The 22,839-nt window shown below is 44.5% G+C and overlaps 1 protein-coding gene and 1 long non-coding RNA gene across 2 annotated transcripts in view; one reads left to right on the top strand and one right to left on the bottom strand.

Moving 5' to 3' along the window:
• The window catches only part of LOC118374210 (whirlin-like), a 110,706-nt gene extending 88,073 nt beyond the window's left edge, over positions 1-22,633 (top strand). Inside the window, exons 6-12 of the mRNA XM_052479945.1 lie at positions 7,130-7,312; positions 7,815-8,027; positions 9,414-9,485; positions 9,713-10,862; positions 11,005-11,186; positions 11,414-11,539; positions 17,102-22,633. Coding sequence (XP_052335905.1) covers positions 7,130-7,312; positions 7,815-8,027; positions 9,414-9,485; positions 9,713-10,862; positions 11,005-11,186; positions 11,414-11,539; positions 17,102-17,296 — 2,121 coding nt within the window. The 3' untranslated portion in view covers positions 17,297-22,633. The remainder of the gene's footprint in view (positions 1-7,129; positions 7,313-7,814; positions 8,028-9,413; positions 9,486-9,712; positions 10,863-11,004; positions 11,187-11,413; positions 11,540-17,101) is intronic.
• On the bottom strand, positions 15,606-16,031 carry LOC127911734 (uncharacterized). Its single transcript, XR_008079130.1, has 4 exons — positions 16,018-16,031; positions 15,873-15,916; positions 15,762-15,798; positions 15,606-15,661 (listed from the first exon to the last, which is right to left on the bottom strand). It is a non-coding gene; the product is annotated as an uncharacterized LOC127911734 (long non-coding RNA).
• Positions 22,634-22,839: the final 206 nt, after the last annotated feature.

Genomic DNA, 22,839 nt, shown 5'->3' with positions numbered 1-22,839 from the left:
ACTAGCAGTGTTTTCTCCAGTGTTACCTGTCCTTCATCCTGTTGTATCAGACTAGCAGTGTTTTCTCCCTTCATCCTGCTGTAGTGTTTTTCCTGTTCCTTCATCCTGTTGTAGCAGACTAGCAGTGTTTTCTCCACAGTGTTTCCTGTCCTTCATCCTGCTGTATCAGACTAGCAGTGTTTTCTCCAGTGTTCCCTGTCCTTCATCCTGCTGTATCAGACTAGCAGTGTTTTCTCCACAGTGTTCCCTGTCCTTCATCCTGTTGTAGCAGACTAGCAGTGTTTTCTCCAGTGTTACCTGTCCTTCATCCTGCTGTATCAGACTAGCAGTGTTTTCTCCACAGTGTTACCTGTCCTTCATCCTGCTGTATCAGACTAGCAGTGTTTTCTCCACAGTGTTACCTGTCCTTCATCCTGCTGTATCAGACTAGCAGTGTTTTCTCCAGTGTTACCTGTCCTTCATCCTGCTGTATCAGACTAGCAGTGTTTTCTCCAGTGTTCCCTGTCCTTCATCCTGCTGTATCAGACTAGCAGTGTTTTCTCCAGTGTTCCCTGTCCTTCATCCTGCTGTATCAGACTAGCAGTGTTTTCTCCAGTGTTCCCTGTCCTTCATCCTGCTGTATCAGACTAGCAGTGTTTTCTCCAGTGTTCCCTGTCCTTCATCCTGCTGTATCAGACTAGCAGTGTTTTCTCCACAGTGTTCCCTGTCCTTCATCCTGCTGTATCAGACTAGCAGTGTTTTCTCCACAGTGTTCCCTGTCCTTCATCCTGCTGTATCAGACTAGCAGTGTTTTCTCCACAGTGTTACCTGTCCTTCATCCTGCTGTATCAGACTAGCAGTGTTTTCTCCAGTGTTCCCTGTCCTTCATCCTGTTGTATCAGACTAGCAGTGTTTTCTCCACAGTGTTACCTGTCCTTCATCCTGCTGTATCAGACTAGCAGTGTTTTCTCCACAGTGTTACCTGTCCTTCATCCTGCTGTATCAGACTAGCAGTGTTTTCTCCACAGTGTTCCCTGTCCTTCATCCTGTTGTAGCAGACTAGCAGTGAAGCATGTGTTCATCATCATCAACTCTCCTTCACACCTTTTATAGGCCTGACAGGTAACCATATAAGTGACTGCTCTTCCACTGTATAGATTTCATTGCAGAATCTGGGAGCTCACATAAACAGGGTTGTGTTGGAATGATACCATAGTAAAACCGGTAGGATGACCTTTGGGAGAAAATGAACGTCTTTTTTATCAGAGCCGAGATTTGGGTCCCAAATGGAAACCTATTTCTTATATTGTGCACTCTTTTTGACCAAAGCATGATCAATAGTAGTGCACTACATAGGGAATAAGGTGCCTTTTTGGGATGCATTACATTCTGAGTTGAGCCTGGTAGTGGTGGTGGCGACAGGTGTGCGGGGAGCAGAGCGGATAGCTTTGTAATTTAGAGTAACAACAGTTGATGCTTTGCTTCTGAGCCCCCTAACTACCTCTTTCATTTTCTCTTTACTCTCTGGGCCTGACCCCATATTTCTCATTGTAGTGCTCCTGACGGTGGATTTCACACTCCAACAAAGCTATAACCTCTAACTCGTGGCACACGCGTCCTCCAAAATAGTGTGTTGCGGTATATCATCAGATATTGCAATCAAAACTGTGTCAGAAAGAGTCCTCTGAACAGCTCTCACCCATTTTAGAATCAATGGAAGTGGATCATGTTGAGTGCCATCATTTAACCATGGATGGTATCTAAGATGAAGATCCTGACCGTAACATCTATCAACGGCTTGGTACTGGATCTTCCTCAATATTCCAAAATCCGGTCTATTTAAAGAGGGAATAGCCATTTCAAGCTGTAGCTGAATAACAATGATGAAATTCTCAGGGCAAAACAAGTTGTTTGACTCACCCTTATCCTGATGACTTTAAATGGGTTTCTACTGTTAGAGATTTAACACCTGTTGGTGTGCTGTGAGTGGGATGACTGAGAGCTGAAAATATACTGTCATTCTGGTCCTGCAGAGATAGATGGGTATCTGGCCACATGAAAAAATACTATATCTTACTCATATCAAATCAAATGTTATTTGTCACATACACATGGTTAGCAAATGTTAATGCGAGTGTAGCGAAAGGCTTGTGCTTCTAGTTCCGACCGTGCAGTAATATCTAACAATTTCACAACAATTACCTTATACACACAAGTGTAAAGGAATGAATAGGAATATGTATATAAATATAGGGATGAGCGATTGCCGAACAGCATAGGCAAGATGCAGTAGATGGTATAGAGTACAGTATATACTTATGAGATGAGTAATGTAGGGAATGTAAACATTATATAAAGTGACATTGTTTAAAGTGACTAGTGATACATTTATTACATCCAATGTATTATTGTTAAGTGGCTAGAGATCTGAGTCAGTATGTTGGCAGCAGCCATTCAGTGTTAGTGATGGCTGTTTAACAGTCTCATGGCCTTGAGATAGAAGCTGTTTTTCAGTCTCTCTGTCCCAGCTTTGATGCACCTGTACTGACCTTCTGGATGATAACAGGGTGAACAGGCAGTGGCTCGGGTGGTTGTCATCCTTGATGATCTTTTTGGCCTTCCTGTGACATCGGGTGGTGTAGGTGTCCTGGAGGGCAGGTAGTTTGCCCCCTGTGATGCGTTGTGCAGACCTCACTACCCTCTGTAGAGCCTTACGGTTGTGGGCGGAGCAGTTGCCATCCTAGGCGGTGATACAGCCCGACAGGATGCTCTCGATTGTGCATCTGTAAAAGTTTGAGTGTTTTTGGTGACAAGACAAATTTCTTCAGCCTCCTGAGGTTTAAGAGGCGCTGTTGTGCCTTCTTCACTGCGCTGTCTGTGTGGGTGGACAATTTCAGTTTGTCCGTGATGTGTACGCAGAGGAATTTAAAACTTTCCACCTTCTCCACTACTGTCCCGTCGATGTGGATAGGGGGGGTGCTCCCTCTGCTGTTTCCTGAAGTCCACAATCATCTCCTTTTGTTTTGTTGACATTGAGTGTAAGGTTATTTTCCTGACAACACACTCCGAGGGCCCTCATCTCCTCCCTGTAGGCCGTCTTGTCGTTGTTGGTAACCTACCGATATCGTGTCAAACTTGATGATTGAGTTGGAGGTGTGCATGTCCACGCAGTCATGGGTGAACAGGGAGTACAGGAGAGGGCTGAGAATGCACCCTTGTGGGGCCCCAGTGTTGAGGAGCATCGGGGTGGACATGTTGTTTCCTACCCTCACCACCTGGGGGAGGCCCGTCAGAAAGTCCAAGACCCAGTTGCACAGGGCGGGGTCGAAACCCTGCTTAATGACGATTTTGGAGAGTACTACTGTGTTAAATGCTGAGCTGTAGTCAATGAACAGTATTCTTACATAGGCATTCATCTTGTCCAGATGGGTTAGGGCAGTGTGCAGTGTGCAGTGTAATTGCGATTGCGTTGTCTGTGGACCTATTGGGGTGGTAAGCAAATTGGAGTGGTTCTAGGGTGTCAGGTAGGGTGGAGGTGATATGGTCCTTGACTAATCTCTGAAAGCACTATATAATAACAGAAGTGAGGGCTACATGGCGGTAGTCGTTTATCTCAGTTACTTTAGCTTTCTTGGGAACAGGAACAATGGTGTCCCTCTTGAAGCATGTGGGAACAGCAGACTGGGATAAGGATTGATTGAATATGTCCATAAACACACCAGCCAACTGGTCTGTGCATGCTCTGAGTACGCGGCCGGGGATGCCGTCTGGGCCTGCAGCCTTGCGAGGGTTAACGCGTTTAAATGTTTTATTTACATTGGCTGCAGTGAAGGAGTGCCCGCAAGTTTTGGTAGCGGGCCGTGTCAGTGGCACTGTATTGTCCTCAAAGCGAGCAAAGAAGTTGTTTAGTTAGTCTGGGAGCAAGACATCGTGGTCCGTGATGGGGCTGGTTTTCTTTTGTGGTCCGTGATTGACTGTAGACCCTGCCACATACCTTGTGTCTGAACCGTTCAATTGCGACTCTACTTTGTCTCTATACTGATGCTTAGCTTGTTTGATTGCCTTGCGGAGGGAATCGCTACACTGTTTGTATTCTGTCATGTTTCCAGTCACCTTCCCCTGATTAAAAGCAGTGGTTTGCGCTTTCAGTTTTGCGCGAATGCTGCCATCAATCCACAGTTTCTGGTTGGGGAATGTTTTCATAGATGTTGTGGGTACAACATCACCGATGCACTTGCTAATAAACTTTCTCACCGAGTCAGCGTATTCATCAATGTTGTTTTTCGACGCTATAAGGACGATATCCCAGTCCACGTGATCGAAGCAATCTTGAAGCGTGGAATCAGATTGGTCGGACCAGCGTTGAACAGACCTGAGCACGGGGACGTCCTGTTTTAGTTTCTGTCTATTGGCTGGGAGCAACAAACTGCAGTCGTGGTCAGCTTTTCCAAAAGGAGTGCGGGGGAGGGCTTTATATGTGTCGCAGAAGTTAGAATAACAACGATCCAGGGTTTTGCCAGCCCAGGTCGCGCAATTGATATGCTGGTAAAATTTAGGGAGCCTTTTAAAAACCCCAGCTACAATAAATGTAGCCTCGGGATATGTGGTTTCCAGTTTACATAGAGTGAAATGAAGTTATTCCAGGGTCTTTCGATGTGTCTGCGTGGGAGGGAATATATATTACTGTGATTATGATCGAAGACAATTCTCTTGGTAGATTGTAAGGAATTCTAAGTCAGGTGAACAGAAGGACTTGAGTTCCTGTATGTTGTCATGATCACACCACAGTTTGTTAATCATAAGGCATACACCCCCGCCCTTCTTCTTACCAGAGAGATGCTTGTTTCTTTCGGTACGATGTGTGAAGAAATCACCATAGCGTGTCTCGAGTGAGCCGTGTTTCCGTGAAACAAAGAACATTACAGTCTCTGATGTCTCTCTGGAAGGCAACCCTTGCTCGGATTTCGTCTACCTTGTTGTCAAGAGACTGGACATTGACGAGTAGTATACTCGGGAGCGGTGGGCGATGTACCCGTCTATGGAGCCTTACCAAAAAAACACTCTATCTGCCCCTTCTGCGGTGCCGTTGTTTTTGGGTCGCCGGCTGGGATCAGATTCATTGTTCTGGGTGAAGGACCAAACAGAGGAACCGCTTTGGGAAAGTCGTATTCCTGGTCGTAATGTTGGTGAGTTGACGTTGCTCTTATATCCAATAGTTTCTCCCGACCGTATGTAAAAAAAATCCTGGGGTAACAATGTAAGAAATAACACGTAAAAATACCTAAATACTGCATAGTTTCCCTAGGAAGCGAATCAGCCATCTGTCGGCGCCGCAAGTGAGAGCTATGGTATAAATATTGTAGCATTACTATATTTAAATACTTCACTTAGTGTACAAAACATGAATTAAGCTTTAAATCTAAGCCTGTGTCTTGAAAGATTGAATAAAATGCGCTTGACATTTTGGCTGTGTTTCTTTGACTGAGAGATGAAGAGATGAAGGCTGTGTTGTGCTCTCTAGCTGGCTGTGCTCTCTAGCTGGCTGTGGCAGGGGGAGGCAGAGACTGAGGTCAGGCACGCTAGCAGCTGACTGTTAGGGAATAGGGTGCCATTTGGGACACTACCCTATAGTGCAGTGCACTAATAGTGTGCCATATACAAAACAGTAAGAACACCCAATTTTGCCTGCAGAATTGCCTCAATTCGTCGGGGCATGGACTCTACAAGGTGCTAAACAAGTTGCACAGGGATGTTGGCCCATGTTGACTCCAATGCTTCATACAGTTGTGGATTTAACAAGTGACATCAATAAGAGATCATAGCTTTCAACTGGATTCACCTGGTCAGTCTATGTCATGGAAAGAGCAGGTGTTCCTAATGTTTTATACACTCTGTTCACTGTAGTGCTTTTGTGGACTTACTGTAGTATTCTGAAGTATTCTGAAGTATTTATTGTAGTGTTTTGTGGGCTTTACTGTAGTATACTGTAGTATTTACTGTAGTGTTTTTGTGGACTTTACTGTAGTATATATACTGTAGTATTTACAGTAGTGTTTTTATGGACTTTACTTTTAAAACTACTTATGGTATAGGGGACGCGTGCGTCCCATTTGGCCAAAAACCAGGGAAGATGCAGCGCAGCAAATTCAAATAAATTGATATAAAAATCTAACTTTCATTAAATCACACATGTAAGATATTCAATTAAAGCTACACTCGTTGTGAATCCAGCCAACAAGGCTTTTCAGCGAAAGCACAAGATGCTATTATCTGATGATAGCACAGCAGTTAACAAAGAGGGTAACATATTTCAACCCTGCAGGCGCTACACAATACACAGAAATAGAAAACATCCTTTTTTTTATCCTTTTCCAGGATGGCCCTACTTCTTAATTGCACAAATGAATAATCTCAGCCAAATTCCAAAGACTGACATCCAGTGGAAGTGGTAGGAACTGAAAACATTTATCGCAAACAATTATCGTTTGCCAATGAGAACTCGGTGAACAGACAGAGACCTAAAAAAATCTGAACGGTTAGTCCTTGGGGTTTTGCCTTTTCACAGACATGATTCAAACAGATGTAGAAACTTCAGTGTTTTCTATCCAGATCTACTAATAATATGCATATCTTATATTCTTGGCATGAGTAGCAGGAAGTTGAAATTGGGCACGCTATTTATCCAAAAGTGAAAATGCTGCCCCCTATACCTTAAGAAGTTTTAAGCGTTAGACTAGAAACCGAAAGGTTTCAAGATCGGGTCCCCTAGCTGACAAGGTCAAATCTGTCGTTCTGCCACTGAACAAGACAGTTAACCCACTAGGCCGTCATTGAAAATAAGAATTTGTTCTTAACTGACTTCCCTAGTTAAATGAAGGTACAAAAAATAAATAATGAACTTGCAGTACAATGAGTTTATTAAGCTCTGAGCTCCAACAGTGCATGTTAAAAAGAGTGAACATATTAATAACTATAGCATACTACAAAGTTCTATGGTAAGCACTACACGATCAAGTGATGCTACAGTGTATAATATACTACGGTTGACTAAATATTTACATAGTAAACTGTAGTCTTTTTTCTTGTGGGTTCATTCATTCCCTCCCCCCACCCACTCTCTTTCACTCCCTCCTTCTATCCCTCCAATCAGTCTGTTTGTCAAGGTGTGGGGCCCCTGGGTTTCCAGGTGTCTCTGGAGGAGCAGGCCTTCCTGCTGCTGACAGACCCGGAGAGACAGACCATGGGCTACTACCTGCGGGAGTACCAGGAGGGACATATCGGCCTGGAGCCCCTGACCATGGCCCTGTTTGAGCTCTTCAACACTCGTGCCAAGGTAACGCACCCTATTCTATATATAGTGTACTATTGGGCACTGGTAGTAAGTAGTGTATGATATAGGGAATAGGGTGCCATTCAGGATACACCTGGGTGCCTGGTTCATCTTATGGTCAATATTTTACTCTCTTGATGATGGTACCTCCACAACTGTTGAGAACATTTGCATTTCATGTACACACAGTCACTCATCCAACATGCCCATACATGTTCTCTATGAGGTTCCTGGTCTCAGTTGTTAATCCATGCTTCCTTCTGGCCTCCCTCTAGTTTTTTTTGTCAAAGCAGACCTGATCAAAACATGGTGCTCAAAACGTTGTCTTATAAATTCCCATGGGAGCATAACACGGTGTGCTGATTCCCCTTCTCACCTTTTATTTGGCAACTCAAAATGGCCACCAATCCACTCAATATGGCCAACATATCATTATCGGATCATTTCATTGAATGAGGAGGCCCATTCTACTCATTCTAATCCTATGCTCCTGTCCTCCCTCCAGTTGTCCCTGCTATCTGAGGTGCGGAGTCAGGTGGCTCCCCAGGAACTGGAGCTGTATGATGGCCTGGTGCTGCATCGCGAGAGGGAGGCTCTGAAGGCCTGGCACGGAGGAATGGGATCCCTACACCCTGTGCACCCATACAGCCGCTGTATACACGCTGAGCCCTCAGCCAGCCACAGCCACTCCAACCCGGCCACTCTCTGCTCTACCAAGGTAGGAGGAACCGTGTAGAATGGATTGACTTACAGGTGTGTTCCTATTGGATGGTTCTGGACTACTCAGTGTGTGTGTGTGTTCATTCGTGTGTGCATGGGTGCATTCTTGCGTGCCTATTGAAGTCTATGGTGGCTGTATACTGACTGTATGTGGGTGTTTCTTCCTGGCATCTTCTCTCATCTTTCATCCATTGGAAGTTGCACTCTGACTGTTGCCAGTGTCAAATGAAACGGAGCAGTGACTTCAGATGAGATTACTGAGCAGCAGTGTTCTATAGCGTCAATATTCCACCGATGTGGCCCGGACCAGCTGAATGGGACCTCACTCTGCCAAGTCACTCTACAAAACGCTATAACACACTGTAACCATCCAACTGAGTCTGAGACCCAGCCACGCTTTAATAGAAACTGATAAAACAGTGTTTGTATCCAAAATGGCACCCTATTCCCTATTTACTGCACTTAATACAGAATAGGGTGCCATTTTCTCCAACAAAGCAGAGATTATTCAGTGGTGAACCAGCAGGATTTGAAACCATTGTGAGAAGAGATTATCTGTAAGATGACTGAGCCGAACCCAAGGATGTCTTTTATGCTCAGCAGTTGTTAATGTTAGCGTGTGTGAACGTGGGTGTGTGCATGTGTTTGACAGTTTCCCCATGGTCCAAGGTGACAGTGTTGCTGTCTGTTTGATATGGCTGGCTGGTTGCCATGGCTGGCTGGTTGCCATGCCTGGCTGGTTCTGCAGAGCTTGTCCACTCTGTGCTTGTATAATTGATCATGTTGACCTCATCATTAATATAGCTGTAAAATCCCACCCTTAGTTAACAAGTCATTGAAGTTAATTTATATTGTATCAACTAAATTAACTTCCTGTGTTAATGGTTGATTGAGGTCTTTAGTCACAGTTCATGGTTAATGTTTCAGCACATGATTGTCTCACAACATTGTACTGGGAGGCAGGTCAGTGAGTCTATGGCTGGGCCTGTTTATTTTGGATGATACGGTCAAATCAAATTTGATTGGTCCCATACAAATATTTAGCAGATGTTATTGCAAGTGGTCCTTCTGTAGCTCAGTTGGTAGAGCATGGCGCTTGTAACGCCAGGTTAGTGGGTTCGATTCCCGGGACCACCCATACGTAGAATGTATGCACACATGACTGTAAGTCGCTTTGGATAAAAGCGTCTGCTAAATGGCATATATTATTATATTATTATATTGCGGGTGTAGCGACATGCTTATTTTCTTAGCTCCAACAGTGCAGTAATATCTAACAATTCAGTAGTATCTAACAATTCAGTAGTATCTAACAATTCAGGTGGAATACCAGGTGAAGTCATATTATTGTAACACACCAACCTTGTGTCTCTCTCTCTTTCAGGAGTGCTCACATGGTGACATTGTACAGCAAGATCCAGGGGCAACCACTAATGTCCTACCTGACGTTACATTGGTGAGTCTGTATTTGAGTTTGTTTCAGACTGATTGAAATCATAGTCAGGTTTATGATGTGCAGGATTATAACTAAATGCTAATGTTTTTGAAAAATGCATTTTAAAGGTGAGGCGTGACACTCTCTCCATGAAAAAACGACATTTGGTGACCTTCATCAGACAGACTTGAGTTTGTACAGAGTTTGTTTGTAAAAAAATTCTGTACAATGTCCCTTTTTGTTTCTAGAATGAAGTGCAGTCGACAGCTGAGTCTCCTCCGTTCTTCAAGCCTCCTCCTCCCCCCGGACCCGGACAGACCCAGCCCAGACATCCGAAGGACAGGGAGAGGGAGCAGTCCAAGCGCCTCTTATCCAGACACTCCCAATCTGGCCTGGTCTTTACTGCCCCCACCAGGCTGCACCAGGAATGTCACCACAAACACCTTAAAGCCTTCCAAAGCTTCTCAAACCACCAAACTTCCAACTCCCCTAGCTCTGACCTCCATCACACCTGTCCCAACCCTGGCCATCATAACAGCTCCAACCCTGGCCATCATAACAGCTCCAACCCTGGCCATCATAACAGCTCCAACCCTGGCCATCATAACAGCTCCAACCCTGGCCATCATAACAGCTCCAACCCTGGCCATCATACCACCCCCAACCCTGGCCATCATACCACCCCCAACCCTGGCCATCATACCACCCCCAACCCTGGCCATCATACCACCCCCAACCCTGGCCATCATACCACCCCCAACCCTGGCCATCATACCACCCCCAACCCTGGCCATCATACCACCCCCAACCCTGGCCATCATACCACCCCCAACCCTGGCCATCATACCACCCCCAACCCTGGCCATCATACCACCTCCAACACTGGCACTGGCCATAGTGTCTATCCAAGCTCTGGCAATGACACATCCATGAACTCTCTTCACCACACCTGCCAAAGCTCCCTCCACATCTCCACAACTACCTCCTCCGACCACCACACCCCCCAAACACATCACGGCTGCTCCAGCTCTGGCCACCATTCCTGCCCTGGCTCCCTTCATCCCAAGCACTCTGGTCCTCAGAACAAGGACACATTCATCAAGCTTCCCATCTTCAGATCCTGCTCCCATGAGAAGCCTGTTACCTCCCCTGGTCCCTCCCCATGTCTCTCTCCCTGTCTCTCTCCCTGTCCCTCCCCTGGTCCATCCCCATGTCTGTCCCCCTTTCCCTCCCCCTGTCCTTCACCCTGTCCCTCTCTCTCTGTACTGGGACCTTCCCCATGTAGTCCAGACAGGTCCTGCTCCCCCTGCTCTCCCTCCCTCAGCCAGGGAGGTTTGTGTGTCATGGCCGACACACACAGACTGACTGTTGAGGCTAGGCCCGAGCCCCAGCAGAGAGGTAAAGATTAATGTGTATCTGTGTACCTATACCTGTGTTTGTCTGTGTGCTTGCCTGTGAGTATGGCTTTACATGAATGTGTGTATATATATATATATATATATATATATAAAATCAAATTTACTTTCCTTTATGTATCCAGGCACCACATTGTCCCAGCTGTCAGACAGTGGTCAGACTCTGAGTGAGGACAGTGGGGTGGACATTGCTGAGGCACGAGGGCTCAGTAAAGACAGCAGTCCTTGGCCAACTAAGAACCAGGCCAGCCAGGCCACACAAGGGCCCCAGGGGGCCCAGGGTTCTGCAGTACTGGCATCCAAACAGGTGAGGCCCACCAAGGGCCCATATCACAACAGAAACAACATGGATGAGTCTCAAATGGAATCCTATTCCCTTTATACTGTAGTCCACTACTTATTCTATGTCATTTTTCTAGGTCTGTTTTCTGGGTCCTTATTCTAGGTCACTATTCCATGTCCTTATTCCTATTCTTTATTCAAGGTCCTTATTCTATGTCCTTATTCCATGATGTCTTCTTGTGTGCCCTGCAGCAGCCTGGCTCTCCAGTGCCCATACTTACTCTGGTACGTGTGGTAAAGAATGCCAACACTCTGGGCATTGCTATAGAGGGAGGTGCAAACACACGGCAGCCACTGCCACGCATCGTCACCGTACAGGTGAGAGAGAGGCTGATTCCCAAATGGTACCCTATTCCCTATGTAGTGCACTGCTTTTGACAAGGAGGTTCATTTAAAAGAAGTGCACTTGTATAGGGAATATCTGGATGATTCTGCATCAGTTTATCATACTGTAACATTTAGGATAACTTTGAACATGAATGTAGTATGAAGACTACACAAGGCTTTTGTACTGTGAAGTCTGTAAATAGTAAGAACCATAGCCTCCTATGTGGAAGTAGAACCCCCATGTTGTGCCTAAAGGTCTGTGCGTATTGATACGTATTGTAGTGTTAATGAGTGCAATATGGATTACAGCAAGCATCAAACATGACAGAGAAGCCTCCCGAGTGGTGCAGTGGTCTAAGGTACTGCATTGCAGTGCTAGCTGTGACACTAGAGATTCTGGATTTGAGTCCAGGCTCTGTCGCTGCGACCTGGAGACCCATGGGGCGGCGCACGATTGGCCCAGCAGGTTAGGGGAGGGTTTGGCCGGCAGGAATGTCCTTATCCCATCGCACACTAGTGACTCTGGCGGGCTGGGTGCAGTGCACGCTGACGGTTGCTAGGTGTACGGTGTTTCTTCTGACACATTGGTGCGGCTGGCTTCCGGGTTAAGTGTGCGCTGTGTCAAGAAGCAATGCGGCTTGGTTGGGTTGTGTTTTGGAGGACGCACGGCTCTCGACCTTCGCCTCTCCCAAGTCCATATGGGAGTTGAAGTGATGAGACAAGACTGTAACTACTAATTGGATACCACAAAATTGGGGAGAAAAACAGAGACATTACCATTTTCTCTTTCATCTTAAATGTGAGCTTCCCAGAACATCTGTTTATGTGCATGATAACAACCTATATTTGCATTGATAATCATTTCAAAGCAGGTCAAGGAATCTCTCCTGGGGATGTTTAACTTTGTTGAAGAAAGTTTTCTACCACCTGGTTAGTGGGTAATGGGTAATGGGTAACTTGGGTAATCTATTCAGGTCTACAGGATGTTGTGGACAGACTGAAGTGGACCTAAATTCTAACATTATTCATCTTTTTGTTTTCATTTAACAATAATGTATCTACAAGTACAGCATGTGATTTCATATTATACACTGAGTTTGCTTCCCAAAGAACACAATATTGCATAGAAAGTCCACAACTTCTGAGCTGAGTGCTCTGGTCAAAAGACATGCACAACAGTACATAGTGTGTTTCTGCAGTCTTTTATGTGCGGAACATCCTCGTACCTAATTCAGACTCACAAGATATGGAGAGTCTGATTGAGGGGTTTGTATGACAGTCGTGCAGGGATATCCATAAGAAATACTCCTCACGAGCAGCCCCCATAAATCTCTATAGTCCAATAGAGTCCTACTGGTTCCCCAGGCATTTACAGGCCCACCAGCTGACATGGCACAGATACTACTGCCTCATTACATCAATTATGTTTCACCACCATTAGTATGATTAAATAACAGTCAATTTATGCATCCCAAATGGCATCCTATTCCCTGTATACAGTCCCTATGGGCCATGGGCAAAAGAAGTGCACTGCAGGGGGAATATGATGCCATTTGAGATGGAGACTTTTGGTTGGCCCTGAATCATCATACAAGCAATTGTATGTGACATTGTTGAAAAGGTTATGTCAGGATAGGACAGCCAGAGAATAGAAATGGGATTTGACTGTTTCACTGCCTGAATGATATGGGGCATTTTTACATTTGGTAAGTTGGTGCCATTAGAATATTATCAAGAGAACTTTAAGGAGAAGAAGTTGTCACACAATGGTTTTCCATAACCCGTAATGGTTTGCCATAAAACACAATGGTTTTCCATAACCCGTAATGGTTTGCCATATCACACAATGGTTTTCCATAACCCGTAATGGTTTGCCATATCACACAATGGTTTTCCATAACCCGTAATGGTTTGCCATATCACACAATGGTTTTCCATAACACACAATGGGTTTCCATAACACACAATGGGTTTCCATAACACACAATGGGTTTCCATAACACACAATGGGTTTCCATAACACACAATGGTTTGCATAACACACAATGGGTTTCCATAACGCACAATGGGTTTCCATAACGCACAATGGTTTTCCATAACGCACAATGGTTTGCCATAACGCACAATGGGTTTCCATAACGCACAATGGTTTGCCATAACGCACAATGGTTTGCCATAACGCACAATGGTTTGCCATAACGCACAATGGGTTTCCATAACGCACAATGGTTTGCCATAACGCACAATGGGTTTCCATAACGCACAATGGTTTGCCATAACGCACAATGGTTTGCCATAACGCACAATGGTTTGCCATAACGCACAATGGTTTGCCATAACACTCAATGGGTTGCCATAACACTCAATGGGTTGCCATAACACTCAATGGGTTGCCATAACACTCAATGGGTTGCCATAACACTCAATGGGTTGCCATAACACTCAATGGGTTGCCATAACACTCAATGGGTTTCCATAACATGCACAGCCAATTTCAAGTCTATGCAGCAGCAGCTAGAGTGCCATCTTGTTAGATGGTTGGAATGCCTTCCCCCTCTGTCGTAATGAGGGTAAACAGTGTAATGCTTCAACTTAAGTGGGAACTACTTCTGCTGTCCAAAAGTATTGTTTAGCCTCTTTCTTGCACTCACATCCCAGACTTGATTTTAATCTTCCTGGCACTAATTCTGCTGATAGCGGATAACTATTTCAAAGAAGGGTCTACTTCTAATAACTGTGATATGTGGTTGTGTTTTTCACTAAACTTAGTTGAATGTGCTGTAGGAAGCAGTAAAGTAGAATGCAGTAAAGGAACAGTGAGAGCACTAAGGGGTACAGGCTCTGGCGCTAAGTGCCCAGGGCTGAGCCTGCCTGCCCTGCTGCCTGGGTTATCAGCCCCCTCCTGCCATGGCCTCCTCTGTTCTCAGCTAGACTTATGATTCTGTCCTGATGTCTCTGTCCTGATGTCTCTGTCCTGATGTCTCTGTCCTGATGTCTCTGTCCTGATGTCTCTGTCCTGATGTCTCTGTCCTCATGTATCTGTCCTGATGTCTCCGTTCTCACTGTCCTTGTTTTTCCTGACAGACAGGAGTCGACAAGGCACAAAGCTCTACATCATTCCTCCCTTTACCTCTACCTTTACCTCTACCTTTTACCTTTTACCTCTACCTCTACCTCTACCTTTTACCTCTATCTACCTTTACCTCTACCTTTTACCTCTACCTCTACCCCTACCTTAACCTTTTACCTCTACCTTTACCTTTTACCTCTATCTCTACCTCTACCCCTACCTTAACCTTTTACCTCTACCTTTTACCTCTACCTCTACCTCTACCTTTTACCTCTACCTCTACCTTTTACCTCTACCTCTACCTTTTACCTCTACCTTTTACCTCTACCTCTACCCCTACCTTAACCTTTTACCTCTACCTCTACCTTTTACCTCTACCTCTACCTTTTACCTCTACCTCTACCTTTTACTTCTACCTCTACCTCTACCTTTTACCTCTATCTCTACCTCTACCCCTACCTTTTACTTCTATCTACCTTTACCTCTACCTTTTACCTCTATCTCTACCTCTACCCCTACCTTTACCTTTTACCTCTATCTACCTTTACCTCTACCTCTACCCCTACCTTAACCTTTTACCTCTACCTTTACCTTTTACCTCTACCTCTACCTTTTACCTCTACCTCTACCTTTTACCTCTACCTCTATCTCTACCTCTACCCCTACCTTAACCTTTTACCTTTACCTTTTACCTCTACCTTTTACCTCTACCTCTACCTCTACCTCTACCTTTTACCTCTACCTCTACCTTTTACCTCTACCTCTACCTTTTACCTCTACCTCTACCCCTACCTTTACCTTTTACCTCTATCTACCTTTACCTCTACCTTTTACCTCTACCTCTCCCCCTACCTTAACCTTTTACCTCTACCCCTACCTTAACCTTTTACCTCTATCTCTACCTCTACCCCTACCTTAACCTTTTACCTCTACCTCTACCTTTACCTTTACCTCTACTTTTACCTCTACCTCTACCTCTACCTCTACCCCTACCTTAACCTTTTACCTCTACCTCTACCTTTTACCTCTACCTCTACCTTTACCTTTTACCTCTACCTCTACCTTTACCTTTTACCTCTACCTTTACCTTTTACCTCTACCTCTACCTCTACCCCTACCTTAACCTTTTACCTCTATCTCTACCTCTACCCCTACCTTAACCTTTTACCTCTACCCCTACCTTTACCTTTTACCTCTACCTCTACCTTTTACCTCTACCTCTACCTCTACCTCTACCTCTACCTCTACCCCTACCTTAACCTTTTACCTCTACCTCTACCTTTTACCTCTACCTCTACCTTTTACCTCTACCTCTACCTTTTACCTCTACCTTTACCTTTTACCTCTACCTCTACCTTTACCTTTTACCTCTACCTTTACCTTTTACCTCTACCTCTACCTCTACCTCTACCCCTACCTTAACCTTTTACCTTAACCTTTTACCTCTACCTCTACCTTTTACCTCTACCTTTACCTTTTACCTCTACCTCTACCTTTACCTTTTACCTCTACCTCTACCTTTTACCTCTACCTCTACTCCTACTTTTACCTCTACCCCTACCTTTACCCCTACCTTTACCTTTACCTCTACCTTTTACCTCTACCCCTACCTTTACCTTTACCTCTACCTTTTACCTCTACCTCTACCTTTTAACTCAATCTCTACCTCTACCCCTACCTTTACCTTTTACCTCTACCTTTTACCTCTACCTCTACCTTTTAACTCAATCTCTACCTCTACCCCTACCTTTACCTCTACCTTTTACCTCTACCTCTACCTTTTAACTCAATCTCTACCTCTACCTTTACCTTTTACCTCTACCTTTTACCTCTACCTCTACCTTTTAACTCAATCTCTACCTCTACCTTTACCTTTTACCTCTATCTCTACCTCTACCCCTACCTTTACCTTTTACCTCTACCCCTACCTTTACCTTTACCTCTACCTTTTACCTCTACCTCTACCTTTTAACTCAATCTCTACCTCTACCCCTACCTTTACCTTTTACCTCTACCTTTTACCTCTACCTCTACATTTTAACTCAATCTCTACCTCTACCCCTACCTTTACCTTTTACCTCGATCTCTACCTCTACCCCTACCTTTACCTTTTACCTCGATCTCTACCTCTACCCCTACCTTTACCTTTTACCTCGATCTCTACCTTTACCTTTTACCTCGATCTCTACCTTTACCTTTTACCTCGATCTCTACCTTTACCTTTTACCTTGATCTCTACCTTTACCTTTTACCTCGATCTCTACCTTTTACCTCTACCTCTACGTCTACCACTACCTTTTACATCTAACTCTACCTTTACCTCTACCTCTAACTTTCCTTGAATCCAAAACAATGCTCTCGTATCCACCTTCGTATCTTTTGTTTATACTCTCTTTTCTCTAGCAAGAACACATCCTGTCTACAAAAAGGGATTATTTATTTGATGTTTAATTCTCTCTTTCTCTCTGTTCTCTCTCTCTCAGAAGGGGGGCTCGGCACACAGTTGTGGGCAGCTGAAGGTGGGACAGGTGATTCTGGAGGTGAACGGGGTCTCCCTGAGGGGTAGAGAGCACCGGGACGCTGCTCGCATCATCGCTGAGGCCTTCAAGACCAAAGAGAAGGACCACATTGACTTCCTGGTTACCGAGTTTAACACAGCCCTACTGCAAGGCCTTTAGTGGGGTCGTATTTAGGCACCACACAGAAGAAAAGAGACTGAAGGGACCACCTGAACAAGAAGGGACCTCCTGAACTAATGCTTGTTCCCATTTTCCTGCAGGGGCTTCAGCAGGACGTTGCACTTTAGAGAGCTGGAACAGATGGAGGAAAGAGAGAACGGAAGGAGGGAGAAGTTTGGAGTGTTGCACCTGGGGACAAAATAAAGACAATCCGTTATTCTCCTGTAAGCCCCTTCTCCCTTCCCACATTGTTGTCCCTCTATCCCAAATTACCAGGCTGGCCATGTAGTGTTAAAAAGCTCAAATGCCCGGCATCCTGCCTTAAGAACCCACCGATAGAACACACAGTTGAAGTCGGAAGTTTACATGCACTTAGGTTGGTGTCATTAAAACTGATTTTTCAACCACTCCACACATTTCTTGTTAACAAACTATAGTTTTGGCAAGTCGGTTAGGACATCTACTTTGTGCACGACACAAGTCATTTTTCCAATAATTGTTTACAGACAGATTATTTCACTTTATAATTCACTGTATCACAATTCCAGTGGGTCGAAGGTTTACATACACTAAGTTGACTGTGCCTAAACAGCTTGGAAAAGTCCAAAAAATTATATCATGTCTTTAGGAGCTTCTGATAGGCTAATTGACATAATTTGAGTCATTTGGAGGTGTACCTGTGGATGTATTTCAAGGCCTACCTTCAAACTCAGTGCCTCTTTGCCTGACATGTGAAAATCAAAAGAAATCAGCCAAGACCTCTGAAAAAAAAAATGTAGACCTCCACAAGTCTGTTTCGTCCTTGGGAGTCATTTCCAAATGCCTGAAGGTACCACATTCATTTGTACAAACAATTGTACGCAAGTATAAACCCCATGGGATCACGCAGCCGTCATACCGCTCAGGATGGAGAAGTGTTCTGTCTCCTAGAGATGAACTTACTTTGGTGCGAAAAGTGCAAATCAATCCCAGAACAACAGCAAAGGACCTTGTGAAGATGCTGGAGGAAACGGGTACAAAAGTATCTATATCCACAGTAAAACAAGTCCTATATCGACATAAAGGAAAGGCTGCTCAGCAAGGAAGAAGCTACTGCTCCAAAATAAAAAAGCCAGTTTGCAACTGCACTAAGATTGTACTTTTTGGAGAAATGTCCTCTGGTCTGATGAAACAAAAATAGAACTGTTTGGCCATATTGACCATTATGTTCAGAGGAAAAAGGGGGTGGCTTGGCTTGCAAGCTGAAGAATACCATAACAACTGTGAAGCACGGGGCTGGCAGCATCATATTTTGGTGGTGCCTTGCTGCAGGATGGACCGGTGCGATTCACAAAATAGATGGCATCATGAGGTAGGAAAATCATGTGGCTATATTGAAGCAACATCTCAAGACATCAGTCAGGAAGTTAAAGCTTGGTTGCAAATGGGTCTTCCAAATGGACAATGACCCCAAGCATACTTCCAAAGTTGTGGCAAAATGGTTTAAGGACAAAAAAGTCAAGGTATTGGAGTGTCCATCACAAAGCACTGACCTCAATCCTATAGAAAATGTTGGGCAGAACTGAAAAAGCATGTGCGAGCAAGGATCCTATCAACCTGACTCAGTTACACCAGCTCTGTCAGGAGGAATGGGCCAAAATTCACCCAATTAATTGTGGGAAGCTTGTGGAAGGCTACACAAAACGTTTGACCCAAGTTAAACAATTTAAAGGCAATGCTACCAAACACTAATTGAGTGTATGTAAAATTCTGACCCACTTGGAATGTGATGAAAGAAATAAAAGCTGAAATAAATAATTCTCTCTAACATTTCACATTCTTAAAATAAAGTGGTGATCCTAACTGACCTAAGACAGGGAATTACTACTAAGATTAAATGTTAGGAATTGTGAAAACTGAGTTTAAATATTTTTGGCTAAGGTGTATGTAAATGTCCTACTTCAACTGTAATAGCATTAAAAATAACCATAGAAGAACCCACCAGAAAAGCGTAATAGAAACTAAGGATCCACCAATAGAGCCTAAATGCATTGAGAAGAACCCACCAATAGAATAAAAAATAACCCAAGAAGAACCCACCAATAGAACCTAAAAGCATTGAGAAGAACCCACCAATAGAATCTAATATAGTCCAAGAACAACCCACCAATAGAACATACTGGAATTGAGAAAAACCCACCGATATAATCTAATACAGTGCATTTGGAAAGTATTCAGACCCCTTGACCTCTTCCATATTTTGTTACATTACAGACTTATTCTAAAATTAAAAATGTTCAATCAATCTCATTAATCTACACACAATACCCCATAATGACAAAGCAAAAACAAGTTTTTAGAAATTGTTGCAAATTTATTAAAAACAGAAATCCCTTATTTACATATTTACTATGAGACTCGAAATTGAGCTCAGGTGCATCCTGATTCCAATGATTATCCTTGATGTTTCTACAACTTGATTCTAGACCACCTGTGGTAAATTCAATTGATTGGACATGATCTGGAAAGGCACACACCTGTGTGTATATATAAGGTCCCACAGTTGACAGTGCATGTCAGAGCAAAAACCAAGCCATGAGGTCGAAATAATTGTTTGGAGAGTTCCGAGGCAGTATTGTGTTGAGGCACAGATCTGGGGAAGGGTACCAATAAATGTCTACAGCATTGAAGGTCCCCAAGAACACAGTGGCCTCCATCATTCTTGTGTTTGGAACCACCAAGGCTCATCCTAGTGCTGGCCGCCAGGCCAAACTGAGCAATCAGGGAGAAGGGCATTGGTCAGGGAGGTGACCAAGAACCCGATGATCACACTGACAGCGCTCCAGAACCTTCCAGAAGGACAACCATCAGCACTCCACCAATGAGGCATTTATAGTAGAGAGGCTAGCTAGACAGAAGCCACTCTTCAGTAAAAGGCACATTGGAGTTTGCCAAAAGGTACCTAAAGACTCTCAGACCATGAGAAACAAGATTATCTGGTCTTATGAAGCCAAGATTGATTTTTTTTGGCCTCAATCAATCAAATGTATTTATAAAGCCCTTCTTACATCAGCTGTTGTCACAAAGTGCTGTACAGAAACCCAGCCTAAAACCCCAAACAGCAAGCAATACAGGTGGCTAGGAAAAACTCCCTAGAAAGGCCAGAACCTAGGAAGAAGCCTAGAGAGGAACCAGGCTATGAGGTGTGGCCAGTCCTCTTCTGGCTGTGCCGGATGGAGATTATAACAGAACATGGCCAAGATGTTCAAATTTTCAAAGATGACCAGCAGGGTCAAATAATAATAATAATAATCACAGTGGTTTTCAGCACCTCAGGAGTAAATGTCAGTTGGCTTTTCATAGCCGATCATTCAGAGTATCTCTACCGCTCCTGCTGTCTCTAGAGAGTTGAAAACAGCAGGTCTGGGACAGGTAGCACGTCCGGTGAACAGGTCAGGGTTCCATAGCCGCAGGCAGAACAGTTGAAACTGGAGCAGCAGCACAACCAGTTGGACTGAGGACAGCAAGGAGTCATCAGGCCAGGTAGTCCTGAGGCATGATCCTAGGGCTCAGGTCCTCCGAGAGAGAGAGAGAGAAAGAAAGAATTCGAGAGAGCATACTTAAATTCACACAGGACACCGGATAAGACAGATATAACACACTGACCCTAGCTCCCGACACAAACTACTGCAGCATCAATACTGGAGGCTGAGACAGGAGGGGTCAGGAGACACTGTTTGGCCTGAATTCGAAGCATCACGTCTGGAGGAAACCTGGTAGCATCCCTATGGTGATGCATGGGGTTGGCATCATCATACTGTGGGGATGTTTTTCAGTGGCAGGGACTGGGAAACTAGTCAGGATCGAGGGAAAGATGAACGAAGCAAAGTACAAAGAGATCATTGATGGAAACCTGCTCCAGAGCGCTCAGGACCTCAGACTGAGGCGAAGGTTCACCTTCCAATAGGACAATGACCCTAAGCACACAGCCAAGACAACGCAGGAGTGGCTTCGGGACAAGTCTCTGAATGTCCTTGAGTGGCCCAGCCAGAGCCCGGACTTGAACCCGATCAAACATCTCTGGAGAGACCTGATAATAGCTGTGCAGTGACGCTCCCCATCCAATCTGACAGAGCTTGAGAGGATCTGAAAATCTGAAAATAAAAAGTAGGAAAAGTAAAGATAACTTAATAGGAAATGACTCAAGTAAAAGACACCCAGTAAATACCTACTTGAGTAAAAGTATAAAAGTATTTGGTTTAAAATACACTTAAGTATCAAAATTAAAACTATAAATCATTTCAAATTCCTTATATTAAGCAAACCAGCACCATTTTCTTGTTTTTTAAATTAATGGATAGCCAGGGGCACACCGCACACTCCAACACTCAGACATCTTTACAAACAAATATGCTTCAAAAACCTACTGAGTAAAGGTTCTGAATATTTCTGTAAATGTGATATTTCAGTATATACAGTATGTATTTTTATAAACATTTGTAAAACATTTAAATGTATATATATATATTTTGCTTTGTCCATGGAGAACAAGAGCACCTCCTCCCAGCTGCCCAATGCACTGAGGCTAGGGAACATGGTCACCACCGATAAATCCATGATTATCGAAAACTTCAACAAGCATTTCTCAACGGCTGGCCATGCCTTCCACCTGGCTACTCCTACCTCGGCCAACAGCTCCGCCCCCTCCGCAGCTCCTCGCCCAAGCCTCTCCAGGTTCTCCTTTACCTAAATCCAGATAACAGATGTTCTGAAAGAGCTGCAAAACCTGGACCGGTATAAATCAGCTGGGCTTGACAATCTGGACCCTCTATTTCTGAAACTATCCGCCGCCATTGTCGCAACCCCTATTACCAGCCTGTTCAACCTCTCTTTCATATCGTCTGAGATCCCCAAGGATTGGAAAGCTGCTGCAGTCATCCCCCTCTTCAAAGGGGGAGACACCCTGGACCCAAACTGTTACAGACCTATATCCATTCTGCCCTGCCTATCTAAGGTCTTCGAAAGCCAAGTCAACAAACAGGTCACTGACCATCTCGAATCCCACCGTACCTTCTCCGCTATGCAATCTGGTTTCCGAGCCGGTCACGGGTGCACCTCAGCCACACTCAAGGTACTAAACGACATCATAACCGCCATCGATAAAAGACAGTACTGTGCAGCCGTCTTCATCGACCTTGCCAAGGCTTTCGACTCTGTCAATCACCAGATTCTTATCGGCAGACTCAGTAGCCTCGGTTTTTCGGATGACTGCCTTGCCTGGTTCACCAATTACTTTGCAGACAGAGTTCAGTGTGTCAAATCGGAGGGCATGCTGTCCGGTCCTCTGGCAGTCTCTATGGGGGTGCCACAGGGTTCAATTCTCGGGCCGACTCTTTTCTCTGTATATATCAATGATGTTGGTCTTGCTGCGGGCGATTCCCTGATCCACCTCTACGCAGACGACACCATTCTATATACTTTCGGCCCGTCATTGGACACTGTGCTATCTAACCTCCAAACGAGCTTCAATGCCATACAACACTCCTTCCGTGGCCTCCAACTGC

This window comes from Oncorhynchus keta, chromosome 25 (genome assembly GCF_023373465.1).
Source record: "Oncorhynchus keta strain PuntledgeMale-10-30-2019 chromosome 25, Oket_V2, whole genome shotgun sequence".
NCBI lineage: Eukaryota > Metazoa > Chordata > Actinopteri > Salmoniformes > Salmonidae > Oncorhynchus > Oncorhynchus keta.
Note: the sequence above shows the minus strand (reverse complement) of the source record. Positions and strands in the feature narration are given on the sequence as shown.